This window comes from Manis pentadactyla, chromosome 7 (assembly GCF_030020395.1).
Source record: "Manis pentadactyla isolate mManPen7 chromosome 7, mManPen7.hap1, whole genome shotgun sequence".
NCBI lineage: Eukaryota > Metazoa > Chordata > Mammalia > Pholidota > Manidae > Manis > Manis pentadactyla.
This window is the reverse complement of record NC_080025.1, coordinates 108165416-108186500: the sequence shown is the minus strand read 5'-3', so window position 1 is coordinate 108186500 and position 21085 is coordinate 108165416. Positions and strand designations below refer to the sequence as shown.

At 43.8% G+C, this 21085-nt stretch overlaps 1 protein-coding gene across 1 annotated transcript in view; it reads left to right on the top strand.

The window, feature by feature from the left end:
• Positions 1-19156, top strand: part of AOAH (acyloxyacyl hydrolase) — a 185005-nt gene extending 165849 nt beyond the window's left edge. Inside the window, exons 17-21 of the mRNA XM_036897455.2 lie at positions 4639-4697; positions 4788-4847; positions 5874-5970; positions 13096-13172; positions 18778-19156. Coding sequence (XP_036753350.2) covers positions 4639-4697; positions 4788-4847; positions 5874-5970; positions 13096-13172; positions 18778-18906 — 422 coding nt within the window. The 3' untranslated portion in view covers positions 18907-19156. The remainder of the gene's footprint in view (positions 1-4638; positions 4698-4787; positions 4848-5873; positions 5971-13095; positions 13173-18777) is intronic.
• Positions 19157-21085: the final 1929 nt, after the last annotated feature.

Below are 21085 nucleotides of genomic sequence, written 5' to 3'. Positions count from 1 at the left end.
GGGGCAGTGATGTGCTTCCAATTTACTCTGTCACACAAATAGGGACTTGACTTTGATTTCTCTGGCTTCAAATTCCATTCTTTTTTCCATGAACTCCAGTTAAATTATGTCCAGTATAAATTCTCTCAGATATGCTACCCAATTCACTTGAGCCAACCACAGTATGCCACAATGGCTGTGTGCAATTTGGAAGGGAGCAAGGGAAGGAGAAAAGGTGATTGAGGAGCTCATCAATCACCTTGGTAATGTTCTAGGCCAGTGGCTCTGATCCAGGGGCAACCTGCCTGCCTCCACTTATTATCACAACTGGAGAGGTGATGCTGCTAGGCAGAATCCAGGGATATTCCTAAATATCCTATAACACAGGGGACAGCCCCCAATAACCAAGAATGTAAATAGTACCAAAGTTGAGAAACCCTACTCTTGGCTTTGCCTTGTCCTCAAATGGCATTTCACAACACAGGGAAGAAGGAAAAGGTGGAACAAGTTTGTTCTATATAAACAACCCTGGTTGTGAAAAAAATCCAATTAGAAAGTTGAAACCATCTAAAATTTGTTTAATATTTTTAAGTTGTTATTCATACCCTAAATTATACCTGCCATCTGGTTACCATGGGAAATAAATTATATGTTCCTCAGTGAAGCATCAGTGTCTTTCCTAGAAAGATCAGGGAGGTAAGTGGGATTTACCCAGCTTCCCCATTCCTACTTTGGAAGGCTCATAATTCACACAAGATGAGCAGCTTGAAAAGAAGGCTACTGCCCTCAGGTCTCTATTCTACTCCAGCTCCAAATCCGAGTTTTGGATCTGGAGAAGACAATGCTACTGAGGAAAATCTTATACAGATTCCTGACAGTGAAATTTCCAAGTGCCAGACGTGGACCACCAGTGAAGCAGGTTAACGGTAGGCTGGCCTCAGACTTGGTCGTTCTGCCCAGGTCAGGGTGGGCTGCTTAGTCAATAGCCAAACATCCAAGTCTGATTCCCAGCACACTATGCCTAGAGTTGTATAAACATATAAAGGGTTTTTCTATTTATTTCTGTCTTTGAGCTTAGAAACATGATGATGACAATCTCTAGATTGAACTTTGGCCACCCTTGAAGGATTAAGAGGGAGGTCAGGGAACAGAATGGGTCAGGGGAGAGCCCCTGGGTCAGTGATACATTTTCTACTGCCTCAAAGGACACATAGGAATTCAGCTGACCATTCAGCGAAAAAGAGTTAAAGCCACTGCATCAGATCAACAGGTAATGGAGGCCCAGAGCAAGAGTAAGTTTCCCATTTAGTCCTGCCAGAGAGGAGGGAGTGATGAATCTCTCGTAGCCTCTCTACCCTTACCTGTGTCTGTGGGTCACCACCCAGCCAGTGCCTGACTGCCAAGGGCTCAACAGTCCCACAATTTCTACCAGTTTCTGGCAAGGATGTATTGTCTTTTTAAGAAATTGCCAGAAAGTAAGTCTCACGTTAAATTCTACTTGCATAGATCCTTTGAGAAAGGTCAAGCTTGACCAGGGATGAATCCTCTCAGGATTCATGTCTATGAGGAAGACAATCTTTCCATAAATATGTCTGAGATACCCTATTCTGTGCTTAGGGATAAAGATGGTACGAAGACGAAATTCTTGTCCTCAAAGGAGAAAGAAAAGACAATGTTACTGGGGAAAATCTTACAGATTCCTGACAGTGAATTGCCAAGTGCCAATGACATGAGTACAAGCCGCAGGCATTCTGGGAGGTATCTCAGGGTTTAATCATGGTCGAGAAGTTCAGGATTGCTAGCTGCACAAAGGCTTTCCTTGAAGGGCCTCCACCACAAAACATCAACAGCAACTTAATTTTGCCCTATTACTCTTAAACTTGAAACCTAATGTATTTAAAAATACCTTGTAGTATATCCTATATTTTATTATTGGCTTCACTAAGATTGAATACATTCAGATGGCATTTCATGCAGGTGTGGTTGATCTTTTTGGTACTAAGCTTTTATGGTGACTGAAATTTTTGTTATGGAACCAGCCTTAAATAAACGCCAAAGACTCTGCCCTAAAGAACTTGTTAATGTCCAAGACACAAGCTGCTACCATAGCAGCCAGTGCAGAACATGCCCTTTAATCTTCAGAGGGAATATATGGCATCACTGGGCCAGTCCCCTGGCTCCCGACCCCTTACACATGTACACACACACTCACACACACACACACACAATTATCAGCCCTGATAATTCCTGGCCACTGTGGGACAGCCCTCCTGACCCTGCCTCGGAATTCTTGACCAGGTTTCTTCCCCAGGTTGACTTTCTAACAAGGGAGTTACAAAAACCGCCTTTTTACAGGTACAAGATAGAGGCAGGATCAGTCTTTATATCAGAGCTCCTCAATATGCAAAAATACCATGAAAGTAACAGGGTAAAAAGAGTGAATGACCAACTGACAGTGCCAGTAAGTGGAGAAAGGCCTAAGAACTATGTTCCCTCTTCCCTTTCTTTAAACCATAAGCCTATCACAAGCTCTCCCAACCAACCTTCCACATGACCAGCCCCCATGTCACCCTACCTCTAACAGGCAGAAATACCAGAGAGAAACCAACTAATTACACCTTTCCCATTTACCTGATAACTATAGCTAAAGTGCCCTGTTCAACACACCTACCTACTCACCAAGAATTTCATTATGTCCAATTACAGCCAGTGTCAAAACAGCAAGGAGATAGAGGGGAACAGGGGGCAGGGATTGGGAGAAAGTCCAAAAGGAGGACATGCTGGTGGTTTCTTCCTAAGGTCAGGGCCTCAGCAGTAGGACAGTAGGAAGAGAGAAGTAAAACAAGGCTATGGCTGGGCCCAACCCCAAAAGGAGAGGCAGCAGAGTTGACCCCAATATTCAGGAGCAGGACAAACTCCAGAGCAATACAGACCTACAAGTGGAGAGTGGGAAGGTTCAGGATGACCCTCTAGTCAAGGAAGAGTTGCCACCTCCCCCAAATTGAAGAGACTTCAGCCACAGGGCAGGGGATAGAGAGAGAGGACACCACTCAGGGAGAGGGAACTCGCCAGGGCAAAGCAGGGTATCAGGGCCCCAGTCAAGCTACCTAAGATTTATTATGAGACTCTGGTGCCAACAAAAAGACAAGATAGCAGAGGGAAGTCAGCAACTCAGGGGCAGGACTAACAGGGGACAGGAGTCAAGTCATTCAGGCACATTGGAGATTGAGCGTGGAGCGTACAGGTTGCAAGTGTCAGTCACTGCAGCTGGACTGGGCTGAGCCGGGATTGACATGCACTAAAAGGAGTAAAGTAAAAAAAAAAAAAAAAAAAAAAAAAGAGGGAAAGGAACTTCAGTGGTAGAAAGCACGATCTTGGAAAAAGATAGGAGCTCAGGGATCCATGTTGAGCCCATAAAATGAAAGCAAAGACAGAAGCCAGCGGCTTGGGATTCATCTAAAATGTGAAGCTGCAGGCACCTTTGGAGAACAGAGAAGGTCTGGTGTGTCACTGTGACTTTAATGGTGATAATAAACCTATGGTTTTCCAGTCTTTTAATTCACTCAAGCATACAGGTAGATAATATACGTTCCTCTGTGACATGAAAATTGAATCTATCTTTCAGTCTAACTGATCTGTGGTATAAGTGAAAAATAAGACTGTGTTCCATCACCTTCAATCTCTCTCTTTTACTCTGAGTTAAGTCCTATTATTTCCCTTTATTTTTTCAAGCATGAGAGAGGTGTTAATGGACAAGACATCAGTCATTCACCCCTAAGATTTGGGAGAGTCTAGGTTTTGTATTCCAGCCACAGCATGAAGTTGAGTTGCCTCTAAGGATGCATGTGGTGGAAGGTGGGGAGGGAGGAGAGACATGTGAGAAGAGAAAAGAAATAACCCCACAGGTTCTGGGACTACAGCTGATGCTTGGAAAGACTCTGGTTGAACTCACATATGGCACTTATCACATTTATTCTTATGTAATTCTTTAACATGCAAAAAAAATTAGTAAGTGTAGAGCATATCTACTAATTAAGGTTCAAATAAAGCATCTGCTGAGCCATGAAGGGATACAAAGTGCTGGCCTCCCCCAACCAATGGCCACCCAACCACTTTGGGAGGCCTTCAGTTCACCAAAATGTAGGACAGTGCATGGTCAGATCTTCAAACACTCAGAATGTCCTGCCAGGTCCTCAGCATGAGATGACTGGGTCAGTCCTGAGTATTTCATTAAACTTGGAAAGGAGCATCTGGTCAACTACTACCTTGAATGCTCTGTGTCCCAAGGGAATATGGCGTTTCATCTTAATGTCAAGAGAAAGCCACTGCTCTGCAAGGTCCTTTGTTAGTGGTGGTCTGGTCCACCTGGTACCCATGTATCCCTATACCTGGGGTCCAGATAAGGTCAGGCCTCTCAGGCCCTGCCCTAGCCCATACCAAGAGTTTGAGATATGAGTAAGCTCCTTAGGGACCCTCCCCAGCCCTAGGCCTGAATTTTGGAAAGCACAGGCATTCTTCAAGAGCAAGGCCGAATTAAAAATCAGGGCAGACCTCTGGAAGTGCCACCCTTCTGCAAGGACAGCAGGGTCACCAACAAGTGTCCCTACTTGGGTGATATATTCGAGTACATTCAGTACACCAGACTTCTCTGTTTTCCAGGCCAACTAAACAAGGATGTGACCTATGCAAATTTCTACTCCTTCCTGAGCTGTCTCCAGGTGAGTTCACACTGACTTGTCCCAAGGCCTCTTTCCCCTTAGAGGAAGCTGTTCCTCTCTGTAATCAAAGTGGTATTTTCCTGCTCTTAGATCAGCCCCTGCCAAAGTTGGATGACTTCTAACAAGACCCTCCGGACTCTCACTACAGAGGTAGAACTATGACAGGCCATTTGATACCATCTTTGATGATTCTTTCCCTGTGTTTGCTGCAGTGTTTTCACTGGGGATGGGACTTTTTGCAAGGGCAAGGTTCACACACTTCATTCACAGATGGTGAATAAACTTTTTATAAAAGATTTATTGAACTTCTTTACAAAAGAAATATATTTCAATTAAACAAAAAAAAAACCTTGGTGAATGTAGAAAAGCCAAAGAACAATAACAGAAATCACCTCAAATCCCACTCCCCAAAGTTAATATGTATGTCTTTCCAATATCACTTTCATAGATAGACATTTTGGGGATTTTGCCTACATAGCATCAGAAAATACATATTGCTTTATGCCTTCTGATGTTCATAAATTATTCCTTCACATCATAATTTTGTAATCATTCTAGAGTATACAGCATATGAATGCAGATGATTTATTTCACCCCTTAGTGTTGGACATATAGGTTGTTTCCAATTTTTCACTATGATAAATAGCATTGTGATTAACTTTTATAAATATATATTTATATAATATATAATATATAAATATAATATTTATATTTTTATGTATAAATATAATAACAAACATATATATATTTATGTACCATGTCTATTTCCTTAAGACAAATTCCTACAAAAATTGTTAGGTCAAAGGGTACACCATGTTTACAGATTTGATCCATATTGCCAAATTGCTCTTCAGAAAGGTTAAATAAATAGACATTCTCAATCACCTATCCCATAGCAATATTCTGTATATCACAATTGTTCATCTTTTCTTTGCCAATCCCTCCAGGGAAAAGTATTATCTTATTACTTTAATTTGCACTAATTTGGTTACTAATGAATCTTAACAGTTTTACATGTTCTCTGTCCATCTGTGCATGAATAGAATTTATGGAGAGCTGCTCTCTGCTGATGGTGTGGAGAGAGGGTAGGGACTGCCAGTTTCTTTGTTCTGCATGAATTCTCACACCAAGTCAAACACTAGGTTTCATGAAATTCTCCGTTTCCTTTGTATTCAGAGAGCAGCTCAACTCTCCAATACACTGAAGAACATCGCAACCAGCAAGAAATTTACCAACTTTGATCTTTTCTACCTGGATTTTGCCTACCAAGAAAGTAAGTTTTGCTTGGTTTAGATATTGACACAAGACAAAATCAGCAGTTACAGTTTAGAGCCTGCCTGGGCAAGGCTTTTATAAGCCACCAGGCGGTAGACTGGACAAGGTCACTCCTGCCCATACTGACACACTAATAATTCTGAGTGTTGAAGGAAGAGAAAGGGCAAGATTTTTTTTCTGGGATGTTGGAACCTTGGCATCAGCTCCTTATTTCACCATCACTCTAGAACCCCTAAAGCGGTAGAGCTAGTGACCAGCTTTGGGCTGGGAGCCAGCAGAGCAGCGGGAGCACCTCCCTGGTTCTTGTCAGTTCAGCAACCGCCCACTTACTGACAGGCAAAAGACGGCGGTGCCAGGGAAGAGGGATCGGCAGTGCCTCTCACAGAGGACACTGCCTTGCCCTCTACAAGGACAGCGTGACAGTGTGGATGCCCAGCCCCCACACGTGATGGAACTAACCAGAGAGTCTCTAAGGCAGGCAGCTCAGCCGTGCCTCTGGCAGAGTGGACAGCCCATATCCCCCCTTTCCAGAGAGAACATTACTGTTTCTTTTCAAGCATTCTGTGCAAACATTGGGGTCACTGATATGCAGCCACACAAAAACAGATGTGATTACTGGAGCTACCAATTTACCCCTTACATTCGGACTCTGAAAAACTATTGTTTATTACCTGTAATCCTTCCAGTCTCATTTTCATTGCTAAGCAATTGTTATACAAGAGAAAAGCCTCCTATTGACTGACTGCCAGCTGAGATGATGCTAATGAAAAGCTTCACAGTGTATGCAAAGGATGGAAGATTTCTCATCCAGAGTTTATCATCTCTCTCTCTCCCTGCCACGAGCCCCCAAGCCCAAGCATCTGGGATGAAGCAGATGGCCAGCATGAATTATCAAATATTACATTAGCTGACACATTTTGTATTGCAGACTCTAGTACCTCACTTCTGAACATCTTTTCGACAAGATTGAGATCCCTTAACTAGATTTCCTGCCTAGGTGATACATATTTCTCTCATGGGGAGAGACAGTTTGATAAATAACCTTTCATTAAAATGCAGAGTTAAAGACCCATTAATGAATTCCTGGTGTAAACAAAAACACCACCAAGTGATCTTTGATCATTATCAACCTTGAATATAGATAGAGTTATTAAAAACATAATAGTGTCTAATATTCACATGGGACTTTTTCATTTTCCAAAGTAGTCTCTAGCTCTGTCATTTATTATATTTGGGATTGTAAGTAATTCCCTGAACATGTCTAAACTCTCCTTTCCAGACCTGGGCATGAGGATACCATATCTACATGACAAATCTTTGTGATGATTTTATAAATATTGTGTAATCCTCCTGACTGCTGGGCCTAGTATGCAGCCAGGACCCAGAGAAGAGTACCACCCCATCATACACCTGCTGCTCAGCATGTGCTTCAGGATGAGCAGCAGCCACACTGGGGGCTACTTACAGATGCACAGCCCCAGGCCCCACTCCTGATTAGGACCTACCTAAGCAGAATCTTCATGGGGACATAATCCACAGATGATCTATGTGTACATTACAATTTAACAAATGGGACTCTATAACACTCCAAGATTAAAAACTTGGTCACTGGTCATCAGACTTTACTAAGTCCCACTCTGTACTGTGTGGGTGCTGGGAATACAGCTGTCAGCAAAACAGAACCTTCCTTATCTTCGTGAAAGATAGAAATAGAGTTCTACCCTCAATCCAACACTGGCCAGCATTCCACTGACAACTTAACATGCTTGGAGCAGAAACCCATCAGCCCATTCTTGGGCTCACAGCAACAATAAAAGCAGTAAAAAGCAAAAAATCCAGTTAACCCAACTGAACATTCTAAATCAAATGGCAGTTGGTCACCTTACTGGGAAACATCCTTGGTAATTCTCTTTGCTTGTCAATTATCATGAACAATTCAAGGAATTTCCTGAGATCTTGTAATTTCCTGTCATTTATTAAAAATAAATAGATATGAGGATCCATTTTGGGTACAGGGCTTCTTTGCCTCCTCCCTGTGCAGTTTGTGGGTGCCCCATTAGGGAAAACATGTGGACAGAGTGGGAGGGAGAATGGAGGCCACGGAAACGGTGCCCTGGGATCTGCCTCCATGAACATGATATGATACATGTCATGCATAATGTCTAGGTATCACTGTGTTCACTTCTGCAAAAGCTGGAATTTTTGTCTAGTTTTCAAGAACTGTAGTAAGGTCTTGACCTATGTGCTGTGTTAGACTATTGCAAAGGGAATATTTACCTTGAAGTTTTAGCATTTTCCAGACAAGGCAGAGGGATCATTCACTCCCAGATCCATCTCCGCGGGTAACCTTCCACGCCTGGGTGGCTTGTCATCCTGGAAACCTGGCCTACCTCACATAGGTGCAGTGAGCTAATACAGAAGAGCCCAGAATTTACAACCAGATAGAACTGTGTTCCCAGTACTACTCAGACACAGAATAACTGCACAACCTCTAGTAAATTAAATAACTACGCAGCTTCAGTATCCTTTTGTTTAATGTAGAAATAAATAGACCATGGGATGTATGTAAGGACTGAGATAACACATGTTATTATAATATAATAAGGACTCAATAATGGTTAGCTGGCATCTTTCCATAGCCACAGTCATCAATGTATGTAAAGCACCTATACGTTCTTCCAGGGCTTATGATAGAAAATAAATGTACATTTGCTGTGAACCACTTTGAGTTTCCTTGAGAGGAAAACATGGTGGAAATGCATGTCATTATCATTGCAGCCTCCTTTTATCAGAAATCAAAACCCTACAGAGTCACTTATTGAAACTGCAGTCTTAATAGTCCCATGAAAATCTGTCCTCCCATTTTCAGTGCTGTATTTGAACTGACTATTGCATCACAAAAATCCTCATTTTTCACATCGAATGTATAATTTCACACCTTGTGGCAGAGCAAATTGCAGTTGAGGGTCCCTGTCCCTCAAGGGTGGACATCAGACCTATCTGTCCTCCGCTCTGACAGACCCAGCACAGCACCAAACGATGATTACTCATCTCCAAACACGCTTTTTTGTCTCTTGCTGACTCATTCTCCAGTTGGTTATGAACTAAACAGAGACAGCAATTTTCCTCCCTTCAGGAAATGCCAGCTTGAGCAGGTGATGTCCTTTCCCTTTATCCGCACCAACCTCCCAAACAGAGAAAGCAAAATGCCGCTTGGCTGACAGGCCATTTTTGCACTGACAGTGGAAATATACAACCAGCTGCCCTCAGTTTCCAAAACAACTCAGTTGGAGTAAACCTGGTTCAGAGGCCCCTTTCCCATGTGTATATTTGCAAAAACAATCAGTGACTTCAGGGTGCCAGCAAGAATTCAGATTTCTCTTTGTAAATATCTGCTAGTGTTGCTGTTCATCTAGGAGCTACCAAGTGTTTTACGAATCTTCTTTCACAATTTCTATTGCATATTTGAAAAGCTGGTCTTTAGCAAATCTTCTTTGACTTTACACATAAACAAAATACTTTGTGCACCGAGTCCCAAATGATCATTCATGACCATTGAAGAAGTTTAATTCAGAGTCTTCCAAAGAACAAATAGAAATTCATTTACCTACTTTTAATTATGGTTCCAAGAAGGAAGGAAACTGACCCACTTACCATGCTAGCCCTTCTTGGACCTCCCACTCTAAAATCAATCAGGGAAGAGATAGAGACTGCTGTCTGGTATTGCACTTACTCTAAGAAAGCGAAAAGATAAAAAAACAAAAGTCACTGTCTAGCACTGATCACAATCTAGGTAAAACCTTTAACCCTTGTCTGTGAGTTCCTGACTCTTCCTTTACGTGTTATAATACTGATGTCTGCAGATATGCAATGACTGGTAACCCTTGCAGACACAGTAATCATGTGAGAAAATTATGTTTTCCACTGTGAATAGACTGATTGTAGCCTTGGTAACCTGTGGCATTTCTTTCAATACCTATTGGATCATTCTGCCTGACAGACAAGTTCTTTAAAGGTGAGACTCCTCCTTTAGTGCCCTACTAATGTGGGGGAAGGATAGGGATTTGTCGGGAGCAGGAATGCATTTCCTGGCAGGGAGGAATAAGTTAGCACTGACATTATTAAGAATTGCTGGGGTATGGCGATAATAAAACCTAGACCTGGCCCCACCCTAAGGTATGCCCCTGTTCCTTACAAAACATGACAAGTAAGCATCCCTTCTCTTTTCTTTATGCTTTGGTTTCTCAGTTTTCTTTTCTTAATCAGTCCCTCACTATGCAATTTATGAAGCCTTCAAGGGGAGCTGGAGGGGATGACTGCTTCTTCTCATTTTGAAAATCACCCACTAATGCTGATGACTGAATTATGTCCGTTTGTTCTGTGAGGTTTTGGTGCACTACCTCCCCCTTTCTCTAAGGGCCATAGTTTTTAGTTTGGTAGTTGGTAACATATATAAAATTCAAATCAAAGTGGAAATAGCCTAGACTAACTTTAAGCCTAGGCACCAAAATTGAATCACACTAGAGGAAACTCAGTATAAGCAAATCTGATCTGTTAAATATTGGGCTTCTTGCAAACATTGCTCTCAAGGAACATAATCTTGGCTTAAACTTTGTTTCCTTAATAGGCTCAAATTTGCTTTTTCCTGTGGATTTTCCAGATCTCCAGATCACTGTAATTCTTTTCTGGATTTTCCACTGGCCAGTGAAGGTACAGGTTTACATTGAACTCTTTATTCAAACTTCTCTGCAAACACAAGAGTCACAAAGTGTTAAAAGAGGCTTCTCACCCCCACCAGGCCAGAGGCCGTGCAGGCGGTCTGGGTCAGGTCCATGGCCTGCTGTGTGACTCTTCAGTCCGATCTTATCTTATTCCTGCAGCTCTGCAGCTTTTCCACAGGCTCTGTCTGAGGTCTCGACGGGGCTCCATTCCCATTGCCCTGTTAGCACTGTGTGGGAATTTCTTAACATCCGACTGGGATTTCTTTTTCTTTTTAATATTTGTATAGCATAGGTGAAACCAAACTAAAAATAAAAAGAGAAGCCGGAGAAAGGATGAAAAGTTCATTGAGAATTTCAGTGACATAAAGGAGCACGAATGGCATGACGTGAAGTCCCCTCTGGAGCTGCGGAGGAGCTGCGAGGGCCCACTTCCCACCTGGGCGGGACCTTTCCCCATGACTGTTGATTTTGGTATTAGAGACCCAGGGTAGAGATGAGGCAAATACTCCAGAAAAAAACAAAGAGCACCCACGAGGCTCAGTGGGATGACATTGGCTCTGCATTTGAAGAAACCCTTCCAAATGCCTGGTACAACATTAAAGGTAACTTGTGGATACTCAGGCTGGAGGTGGCTCAGATAGAGAATCAAAATAGTTAGAAAGTAGAAAAGCAGGACCCCCTGCCCCAGGAAGAACTGTAGGAAACTAGCCTGTCCTCTCCTGGGCAAGGGGGAGAAAGAAGAGCCTGAAGCAGGCATGGGTGTGCGTGCAGCCAGTGAGCTGGATGAGCAGGGGCGGGCCGGGGCAGCACCACACGCTCAGAGCAGGCAGCCTGCGGCCCACAGGAGCTTCATGGTGTCAGGTCCACACGCAATGGCAGAGCAGCCAGAACTGAACCTGAAGCAAAAAGTCTGATTCCAAGGTGACACCTAAAAAAACAGGCAGAGCAGCCAGGCAAACTGAAGACAGACCCAGGTGAGCTTCGCCGAGGTTCTGCCTTTCACAGGATGCCTGTGGGCAAGTGCAGGAAAGTGCTGCCGTCTGCAAGCTGCTTCAACAGAACAAATCAGCCTTCAGAAGAGTTAATGTGGTGAGCATCATTGCAGCTCCGAGCTTCCTATCAGAAGAGCAGATATATATACCATTCTTTCAGGATACAGGCTTAGCAGCATGAAGCTATTTCTCCCTTGGAACTCCATGTGAAGGACACAATAGACAATGTCCTCAATTAGTGTCACAAGAAATGCAAAGGCCACTTTCCAATAGCTGCTTCTTCTAACAACATAGTGAAACCCAAATGCAAAATATAAAAAAGTAGCTTGGTAGTGGACATTCTGCCAGAAAGAAGGCAACAGGAGTGGGTGATCCAGTGTGGGGGACTCCGGACCACCAGCAGAAATTTTTTCCTGAGCTCTGACAAGGGCAGCAATACTTGAGACCCCACTGGGGACAGGGTCGGGCAGCGAGTGGGGATGGCACGCTGTGATATCAGGAGCAATTACAAAAGCAGCGTAGTAATGATTCAGCTCAGAGGAAGTCCAGCTTCTCTTGCCCAAACAAAGCCCCCAGTTGAATTTCCACTCCTCCCCTTGAGGAAAGGAAGGGACAAAGAAAGGGCATAGATTTGGGGGGTGAAGCACCTTTTCTGTGCCTGCTCCTCTCTCTGGATGGCAGGGAAGAGCGGGCATGGGCTACTGGGAGCAGCAAGTTTCAAATTCTTCTCTCTGGAGGCTCTTGAGGGCTTTGAAATTTCCTTGAGGAGTGCTTATTGGGTACATGATCTTACAAGTAGAGTTAATTGTCTTGGAGCAACCAACATTCTGGGTCTCTTATCCCTGCTGAAGGACAGTTTTATTGCTTTTCATCACTTTGGGGCTCATAATATTTTCTCTGTACCCATACTCACTCAATATGTGATGTTAAGATGATTTTATGTGATTATATTTCTGACGAACTGCATGATTTTTAATGGTAACGGCTTGACATACGCAGGCAGTGTCTGGAAACAGCAGCCCATGAAGGGGATGTTAGCAAAATGTTTGATTTCCCCTCCTGCCCCTCCAGTACTGTCCTACTGGCCCCTGAGAATTGAGATGGACTTAAATCAGTATTGGATATTTGAAAGCTCACCTCTCCCCAACACCCTTCTCACTATACATACCACATTCACGCAACACTCCCACAGATTTTCTTCCTGACTTAGGGGAAAAAAAAATTTTTTTTCCATTCAGAAAGCCCCCAGCCCAACACGGGAGCTCAGAGGCAGCCACATCTGAGTAAACGTCAGGCCAGGAGGGCAGTGTACAGCTCTGAGGACACTTTCACATGGCCCTTGCTCTAGGGCACTGGCCGTTGCCTGCAGCATCGTGTCACTAACCCTCTGGCTGTGTGTGTGCCCTGCAGTCACAGAGGAGTGGCAGGAGAGAGGCGGGCAGCCCTGGCAGCTCATTGAAACCGTCGATGGATTCCACCCAAATGAGGTAAGCACAGTCATACGATGGTTGCTGAAGGCTGTCTGTTAGGTTATTTTTGAAATATAATTATGCATCCATGTGTTTATTTTTATCCTGTTTTATTCCAGAAAGAATTTGAGGTAATCAAAGTACATATGTCAGATCGAAAATTCAATTAAAAAAAGTGGGAATCAGAGTAAAAGGAAAGTAAGGTGGAAATGCAACCTGGGTTCCTGACTTAATGTCTACAAGTCATAACACGTGTGCAGGTAGTCTCCTGAGAAGCTGCCAGCAAGAGCTGACAGAATCAGCTCCGTGCTCTCTAGGGGCTGATATAAAGAGGGTTGTAGGTCACGGCCCCCATGAGATTAAAAAAAAATGAGATCAAAAATTCAGAGAAAAAAATATCACAAAGATTCCTGGAAGTGAAACCTGTGAGAAATTTTCTATGGGTCCTTCTAGAAAGGACGCCATGTGAGAGGAGAACAGCGTTCTTAGCAATGTCCTGCAGTAAGAACTGTTATTCATCTAGGATTCCAAGCTGCAATTCTGGAAAGTAGCTCTACTCCAGCCTCTTCACAAAGCAAGAGGAGCGGGAGGCTGGGGCTGTCCCCTCCCACCGTCCCCTCCCACCCACACCCGATCCATGACTTCCACCAGGGACATCCCACTTTTATCTGTTATACATACTGGACTTGCTCATGAGTTTTCTTTATAAAAAGTAAAAATAAAAGAAGTAGTAGAGGAGTAGTTCTGCTGCTTTAAAAACTTTGAAAGCTGGTGGTCCTCCTGCATACAGGCACCCTGACTCAGCCTGTGCTAAGTGTGGTGTGGCAGAGACAAGGGTCCAAACCTGAGCAGCTCTCACGCGCTTTCCAGGTGGCCTTGGTCTCCCTGGCCAGCCAGGCTTTGTCACCCCTGCTGTGAGAACTTCAAAGAGGAGCAAGATGAGCTTTCATGGTGGACCAGCTACCACCACATGGCACAGTGAGGGCTTTTGAACAGCGGCAGCAGGAGGACAGGTGGGTGACAATGCCTCACAGAACACTAGGGCTGCAGGGGCGCCTGCAGTAAAGCACCATGCCCGTCGGATGTGGACTTAGCCAGAGGAAGGGCCACCCCTTCACGAACTGGCAGTGGTGTCTAGACAGCAGAACTCTGGCAGCCAGAGCTCTCCAGAAGCATACAGGCTGCCAGATCAACTACCGAGGAAGGGACACCAGAGCACCTGACTCTGTTAGCCAGGAGATCCCACTTAACCAGAGCTCCCAGCCCCTGTCATTCCCCTGGGCCTGGGTTTCACTCCATGCGTTTGTTCAGTAATGTCAGCGAGCGAGGCAGCCTACAAACTCTGCCTTGCTGCAGAGGTTGTGCTTCCTGGAAGGAGGAAGCCATCTCCAGCCCCTGTGCTGAAGACAGATGCATGGCAGAGGTCTCCAGGCATCTGTGTGATGGAATACCATGCACTGAATAAAAACGAGGGCAGAGAGCTACCTTTAGTGACACAAATATGTTTGTAATAGAGAGCAAAGTAAGTAAAAACAGATTACAGATTATACCTGTGTCAACACTAATGGAACTGGCTAATTTCACTGTATGCAAATTATACCTCAAGAAGAGCAGATTATAAAATGATGTTTACAGAGGGATTCAATTTGTGGATGAGTGTGTACACACATGTGCATCAGAAAGGCTCTATGCCCAATGTTAACAGCGTTATCTCTAGTAATTACAGGTGGCTTTTAATTCTGTTTTTCTCTTTTTGCTCATCTTAAATTTTTCTCAGATGAATAGGTACTGCTTAAATGTTTTAAACTATGACTAGGGAAACAAAAGGATATTCACATGAAGGAACAGCTAACTTGGAGTAGTGACTGTGCTCGCTGTGCGCTGGGTGTCATGGGAGTTACAGGAGAAGGTTGTGACAGAGCCCACAGTAGGTTCTCAGTAAATGCTTGTCAAGAGAATGAATGACTATAGCAGGTCATTTTATCACAAGTCTAAACTAAATTACTAAAATGATTAGTAATAACAATGTCACTCTCATTTTAGATGCAATACATTAGCAATCCACACTCGTAAGTATTTTAATCTCCATTAGAGTGACAGCCAACTAATTGCTTCTAAACTCCACAGTTACCACCTGCTCGAATCTCAGCTCTGTCCTTTTAACTTCCCTCTTATCTTCAGCCTTATCTCCTTCTTTATTAATTTAGATTGGGAAATAAATGACCATAAATGCCTTGGTATCACACAACTGTTAGGAAGGCAGCTTGGCATATCAAGCTAAAAGGAAAAAAACAAGAGAAGTGCCTGTAATTTAGCACAGACCTGGCAGCAGCCTCCTGTGTTCAGAAACAGCAGGGAAAAGAGTGACAAGACCAGTCAGTCTCTGTCTTTGAAGACACTGATTATTTAGTGTGTAAGAGATGATCAGACCCTCCCAAAAACCTGCCACCTTGATAACCAGCCTGTGTGTGCATGTGTGTGTGTGTGTGTGTGGTGTGGGGTATATTCGTGTGTGTGCCTATGATGTGGTGGAGAAGTGTAATGTAATATGTGTGTGATGTTGTCAGGGAGTGTATGCGTTAGGGGCAAGTGGCGTATGTGGGGTGTGTGTGTGTGTGTGTGTGTGTGTATGTGTGTGTGTAGTGTATATGCTATGTGTGTGGTGTGTGTGTAGTTTTTTATGTTATGTGGTATGTGTGTGCAGTGTATATGGTATTTGGGTGTGTGTGATGGGGGTGTATATGTTATGTGGTATGTGTGTGTAGAGTATATGTTATGTGGTGGTATACGGTATGTGGGTGGATGTGTGTGTAGTATATATGGTATATGGTATGTGGGTGGATGTGTGTGTAGTGTATGTGGTATGTGTAGGGTGTGTGTGTGTGTGGAGGGGTGTATATGTCATGTGGTATGTGTGTGTGTAGTATATATAGTTATGTGTGTTGGATGTATAGTATATATGGTATGTGTGGGGTGTGTGTATATGTTATGTGGTGTGTGTGTGTGTAGTGTATATGGTATGTGGGGGGGTGGGGACTATATATATGTTATGTGGTATGTGTGTGTGTATAGTGTATATTTTATGTGGTGTGTGTGTAGTATATATGGTATGTGGGGTGGATGTGTCTGTAGTGTATGTGGTATGTGTGAGGTGTGGGGAGGCTGTATATGTTATGTGGTATGTGTATGTGTGGTGTATATGGTATGTGTGCTATATATGTTATGTGGTGTGTGTAGTGTATATGGTATGTGGGTGTGGGGGGGGTGTGTGTAGTGTATATGTTATGTGGTATGTGTGTAGTGTATATGGTATGTGGGGTGGATGTATGTGTAGTGTACCTGGTATGTGTGGGGAGTGTGTGTGTATAGTATATATGGTATGTGTGGTAGATGTGTGCATTGTGTATATGGTATGTGTGGTGTATATGTTATGTGGTATGTGTGTAGTGTATCTGGTATGTGTGTGTGTGTAGTATATATAGTATGTGTGGTGGATGTGTGTGTAGTGTATATGGTATCTGTGGTATATATGTTATGTGGTATGTGTGTAGTATATATGTTATATGGGGTGGATGTGTGTGTAGTGTATATGTTACGTGGTATGTGTGTAGTGTATATGGTATGTGGGGTGGATGTGTGTATATAGTATATATAGTATGTGTGGTGGATGTGTATGTAGTGTATATGGTATGTGTGGTGTATATGTTATGTGGTATGTGTGTAGTGTATATGGTATGTGGGGTGGATGTGTGTGTAGTGTATGTGGTATGTGTGGGGGGTGTTGCTGTGTATTATATATAGCATGTGTGGTGGATGTGTGCATAATGTATCTGGTATTGTGGGGGTTTTGTGTGTGTGGTGTCTGTGGTAAGGGCAGTTGGTGGGAAGGTGGAGAGGGCAGGTGGGGGGCTGTGTGTTAGACACCACATGGATATGACGAAGATTACATTGTTGGATGGATAGAATTTTGGGTCCACCTCAGAAGGCTCAGGAACATTTCTAAATACCAGGGATATTAATGTAGCAAATCAATCAGTTCTAGTTATTTCTAACAACTGCTAAAATCTTACACACAATTTAGATCCAGCAAGGTCTTAGATCATTTACCCTAGCCTACTCATTTTGCAAATGAGAGACCTGCAGCTCAGAGAGTGGAAGAGAGCTGCCCAGCATTAGCAGGAGTGGAGCTGGAGGCACTGCCTGTTGGAATGGTGAATGAGACCTGCTCCGCGGAGACAATTCCATGTGACTCTGGATGAAGTCAGGGACACCTCTGAGCACCCTCCCCTTTGAGGTCTTCAGAAGCAATCACATTATCATTTTGCAATAAAAATCCTTGTGAAGATGTACCCAATTCGGATCTGAAGGCCTGGTCAGGCCCCATTTGCTAAATGAGGGCATTATCTGCAAAGAAAGACTCCTCATTAAAGCATGTTAATGACAAGCCAGAGAACTGGACAACTAAGAATGGCTCCTCCTAACTTTGTGAATAAAGGAAAACCTGATGTATAACAGTGCAACCCGAGAGTGGGTATTAGGCTGGCAAAGTCAAAGTCAGGCCTGTTGTGCTTTAAGCTAGTGATTCCTCACCCTGGCACTCCAGCCACACCCTCCATTCACGATCCTGCCCCTACAGGGTGACCTCATCTCATAGGCACCCGTAGTTCCCCACGTTCTCTTCCACACCTCCATGTCTCTGATTGTGTTGTGTCCCCCACCATAAGCTCTGGCTCCCATATGATCCATATGGTGGGCTCCTCCTTGAAAATTCAGCTCAGTCATCACGTTCTTCAGAGAGGACCTGTCCCTCCCCAACATGCAGCAGAGTCACACTTCTGCCAGCCTCTCACAGCCTTCCCTGTGGGTTTGGCAGTGCCATTTTGCATGTCTGGTTCCCTCACTCAGAGGTCCTTGAAGGAAGGACTTGTCCTGTTGTCCAGAACCCAAGCCTTAAGCCTGCAGTAAAGGTAAGCATCCACAGGTAAATGAAAAAATGGCTTTCTGAGAAAGTGTTATTACTAAACAACAAATTACCACAAATTTTAACAACTTGAAACAATACACATGTATTATCTCATAGTTTCTATGGGTCAGAAGTGCTGGCACAGTTTAACTGGGTCCTTTGCTTATGGTCTTGCAGAGTTAATATCCAGATATGTCATCCAGGCCATATTCTCATCTGAAGACTCAGCTGGGGAACAACTGTTCTCAAACTCACTTGGGTTGTTGGCAGAATTCATTTCCTTATGGTTGTGGAACTGAGGACCCAGCCTCTTGCTAGGTATCAGCTGGAAGCCATCTTCTGCCCCTTCGCACAGTGGCTTCCCAGTAAGGCTTCTTACTTCATCAATCCAGCAAGGATAGTCTCCAGAGACTGTAGCAAAGTCTTAGATAATGTTACATAATCACAGAAGTGACATCTTTTTACCCTCATCATCCACTATTGGTTAGATCGAAGTGATCGATCCCACCCTCATCAAGGGAAGGAGATTATACAGAAACATGAGATGGAAATCATGGGTTCTATCCTAGATACCATACAAAGAATGGAGTAAATCTTGCTGGTACATTCTTTACTCGTTATAATTTCCCATTCACTCCTCCTTTGGGTTCTCTCTCACAGGTGGCTTTGCTCCTATTAGCAGATCGCTTCTGGAAGAAAGTGCAACTCCAGTGGCCCCATGTCTTGGGAAAGGAGAATCCATTCAACGCCCGGATTGAACAGGTGTTTGGAGACCAAGGGGGTCACTGAGTCGCTCAGGAACATGCACTCTTGGGCTGCTCAGGGAGGCAGGAACTTGGGTAAACTCACTGAGCAGTTATGGGGACTGCCGTGTCACACAGGCTGATAGGACCCTATTTAGCAGCATCACTGCAAAGCTTTTCTTCCTCATTTCAGAGCATATCTGAATGATAGTGTGGTTCTCTGTGTTAATGAGATCAGCGCCCCTCCAACTGTCCTTCAAATAACCTTTAATAAAGGGTTTTGGATGGCATTACAAGCAAGAGACTATCTGTCCCCTTTAATGGCTAATTGTCCTAAAAACAAATAAGAAATCTAGTGATGTTGGGCAGCTTACCCAGGTGCTTAGTGTGCAGGGCACTGGTCCTCCCTCTGCTGCCGACTTCCTCAAGGCGGCTGGCAAGCTGAGGCTCCTAGGAAGGCTGAGGACCAGCTGCCAATGACTCTCACATCAAAACTCAAAACTGTAAAGACAAAGTTAGGTATAAACTTGAATATTTATGTAGAATGATAAAAGAAATAACAACAAATAAAAAAATGACAATTTTTCTTTCTTTAAAAGATTTTCTTACATTCTTTGGGCTGCATATCTGATTGTCTCTTCCTATAACAATAATTGCATGATACCACTGTCTACAGAAAAAAAAAAACAGAAAAATAAACTATGTTGGTTTTTATCAATACTGTAGAAGAGTTTCTTTCAGCGACACAATTCATTATTGGTAAAGTCATGTACATTTTTAGGATTGTTGTCTAATTGGGAAGACCCCTATCAAATTTCTTTTGTGTGGGAGCTATTACAGACACACTACTTATTTGTGTACTGTTGAAGTGGGGCCCATTCAAGCACAAGAATTCTGATAAATTCTGCTGCACACCATTCTCATCAGCGTGTCACCTCCCTTGCCCGTCTCTGACTGCAGCCACAGATTTGGGGGTCAGCCTGTGTATGTCCAGCCCCACCCCATGCTACGACATCCCTCCTCAAGCAGGCACTTCTTTCTACATTCTGCCCCCAGGAGCTTGCTTGGCACATCCAGGGGCCTGGGGCAGTTCCACCCCAAAGAACTGCCTCTTCCACCAGCTTCTTCCTTTTGGGTCCGTTTGGGGAGGCATCAGTAGCTTCTCAGGGGGGTCTCAGCAGAACCAGCCCCACTCTGCTCACAGCAGCGACTACCTTAAATGGCGCTTCCTCCTTCCCTGTGCCCATTCCCTCACTCCCTTGTTCCTGCTTTAGGGGATGGTGGCTTCCCAGATAAACCACTGGCACCCAAATTTTTGTCTCCACAAAGAGAAAATGTAAGTGACGGTGTACGTATAACTGTGTACGCTTTATTACTGGATATATTCCTGATAGGGAGATACTTCTATTGTGACTGAGCACCAATGCGAACTGAATTTTCCACTCACTGTGCCATGTGATGATTGGAAGTAAGAACACATTGCTGGGGCCCTTCCAGGGCTTTGAAGAGGATCCTAAAACTAAACCTTTATTAGACTTATGGCAAATCTGCCTCTGTTCACAAGATTAATTTGCCAGATCGTGTGTGAGCTTCAGCTTGGGGGCCCAAAACACTTGAAATGCTGTCAACCCCATTAATTTCTGTCACCCAGACAGAACCTTTGGTTCAGCATAACCAACACGTGGCCGCAGGAGGTGGATCAACAGGGGACCAACATGCCGTCAGGAGGCTGCTTGTTTCAAACAAGGCATAAAACTAGGAGGAGGAACTGGAGGGAGTGAGGTGTGGAGGCACCGGGCTCTGGAAACCTGGTTAGTCAGTTTCCTCCTGAGAGACTCGTCCACTTGTGGGATCTCTGTACTTGCGTGACTGGTTTTGGTGTTCCAACATCTCATGTGATTTTTAAGCACCAAAATACCAACACTTGTTGTAGTATTGTTTTATTATTGTTTAATCTGAAATCTTAACCATTCAGTCTCAAGACATACCCAGAGAAGGCAGCAAATTTTGTATTCATTAGACAGAATTCTGTTCAATACACCCCTGTGTTTAAAATGCTTCCAGTTACTTTATTGCTATTCTAATTTCTATTTCCCAGAACTCTAGTGAAGTTAATAATCTTGTATTGCTTTGGCTGTTGTTGAGGAGACAGAGAATTCATTTTAGGCCCAGGTCTCCAGAAAGCCTGGAGGGACTAGAGTTATTTTAAAAATTGGGGGAAGCCA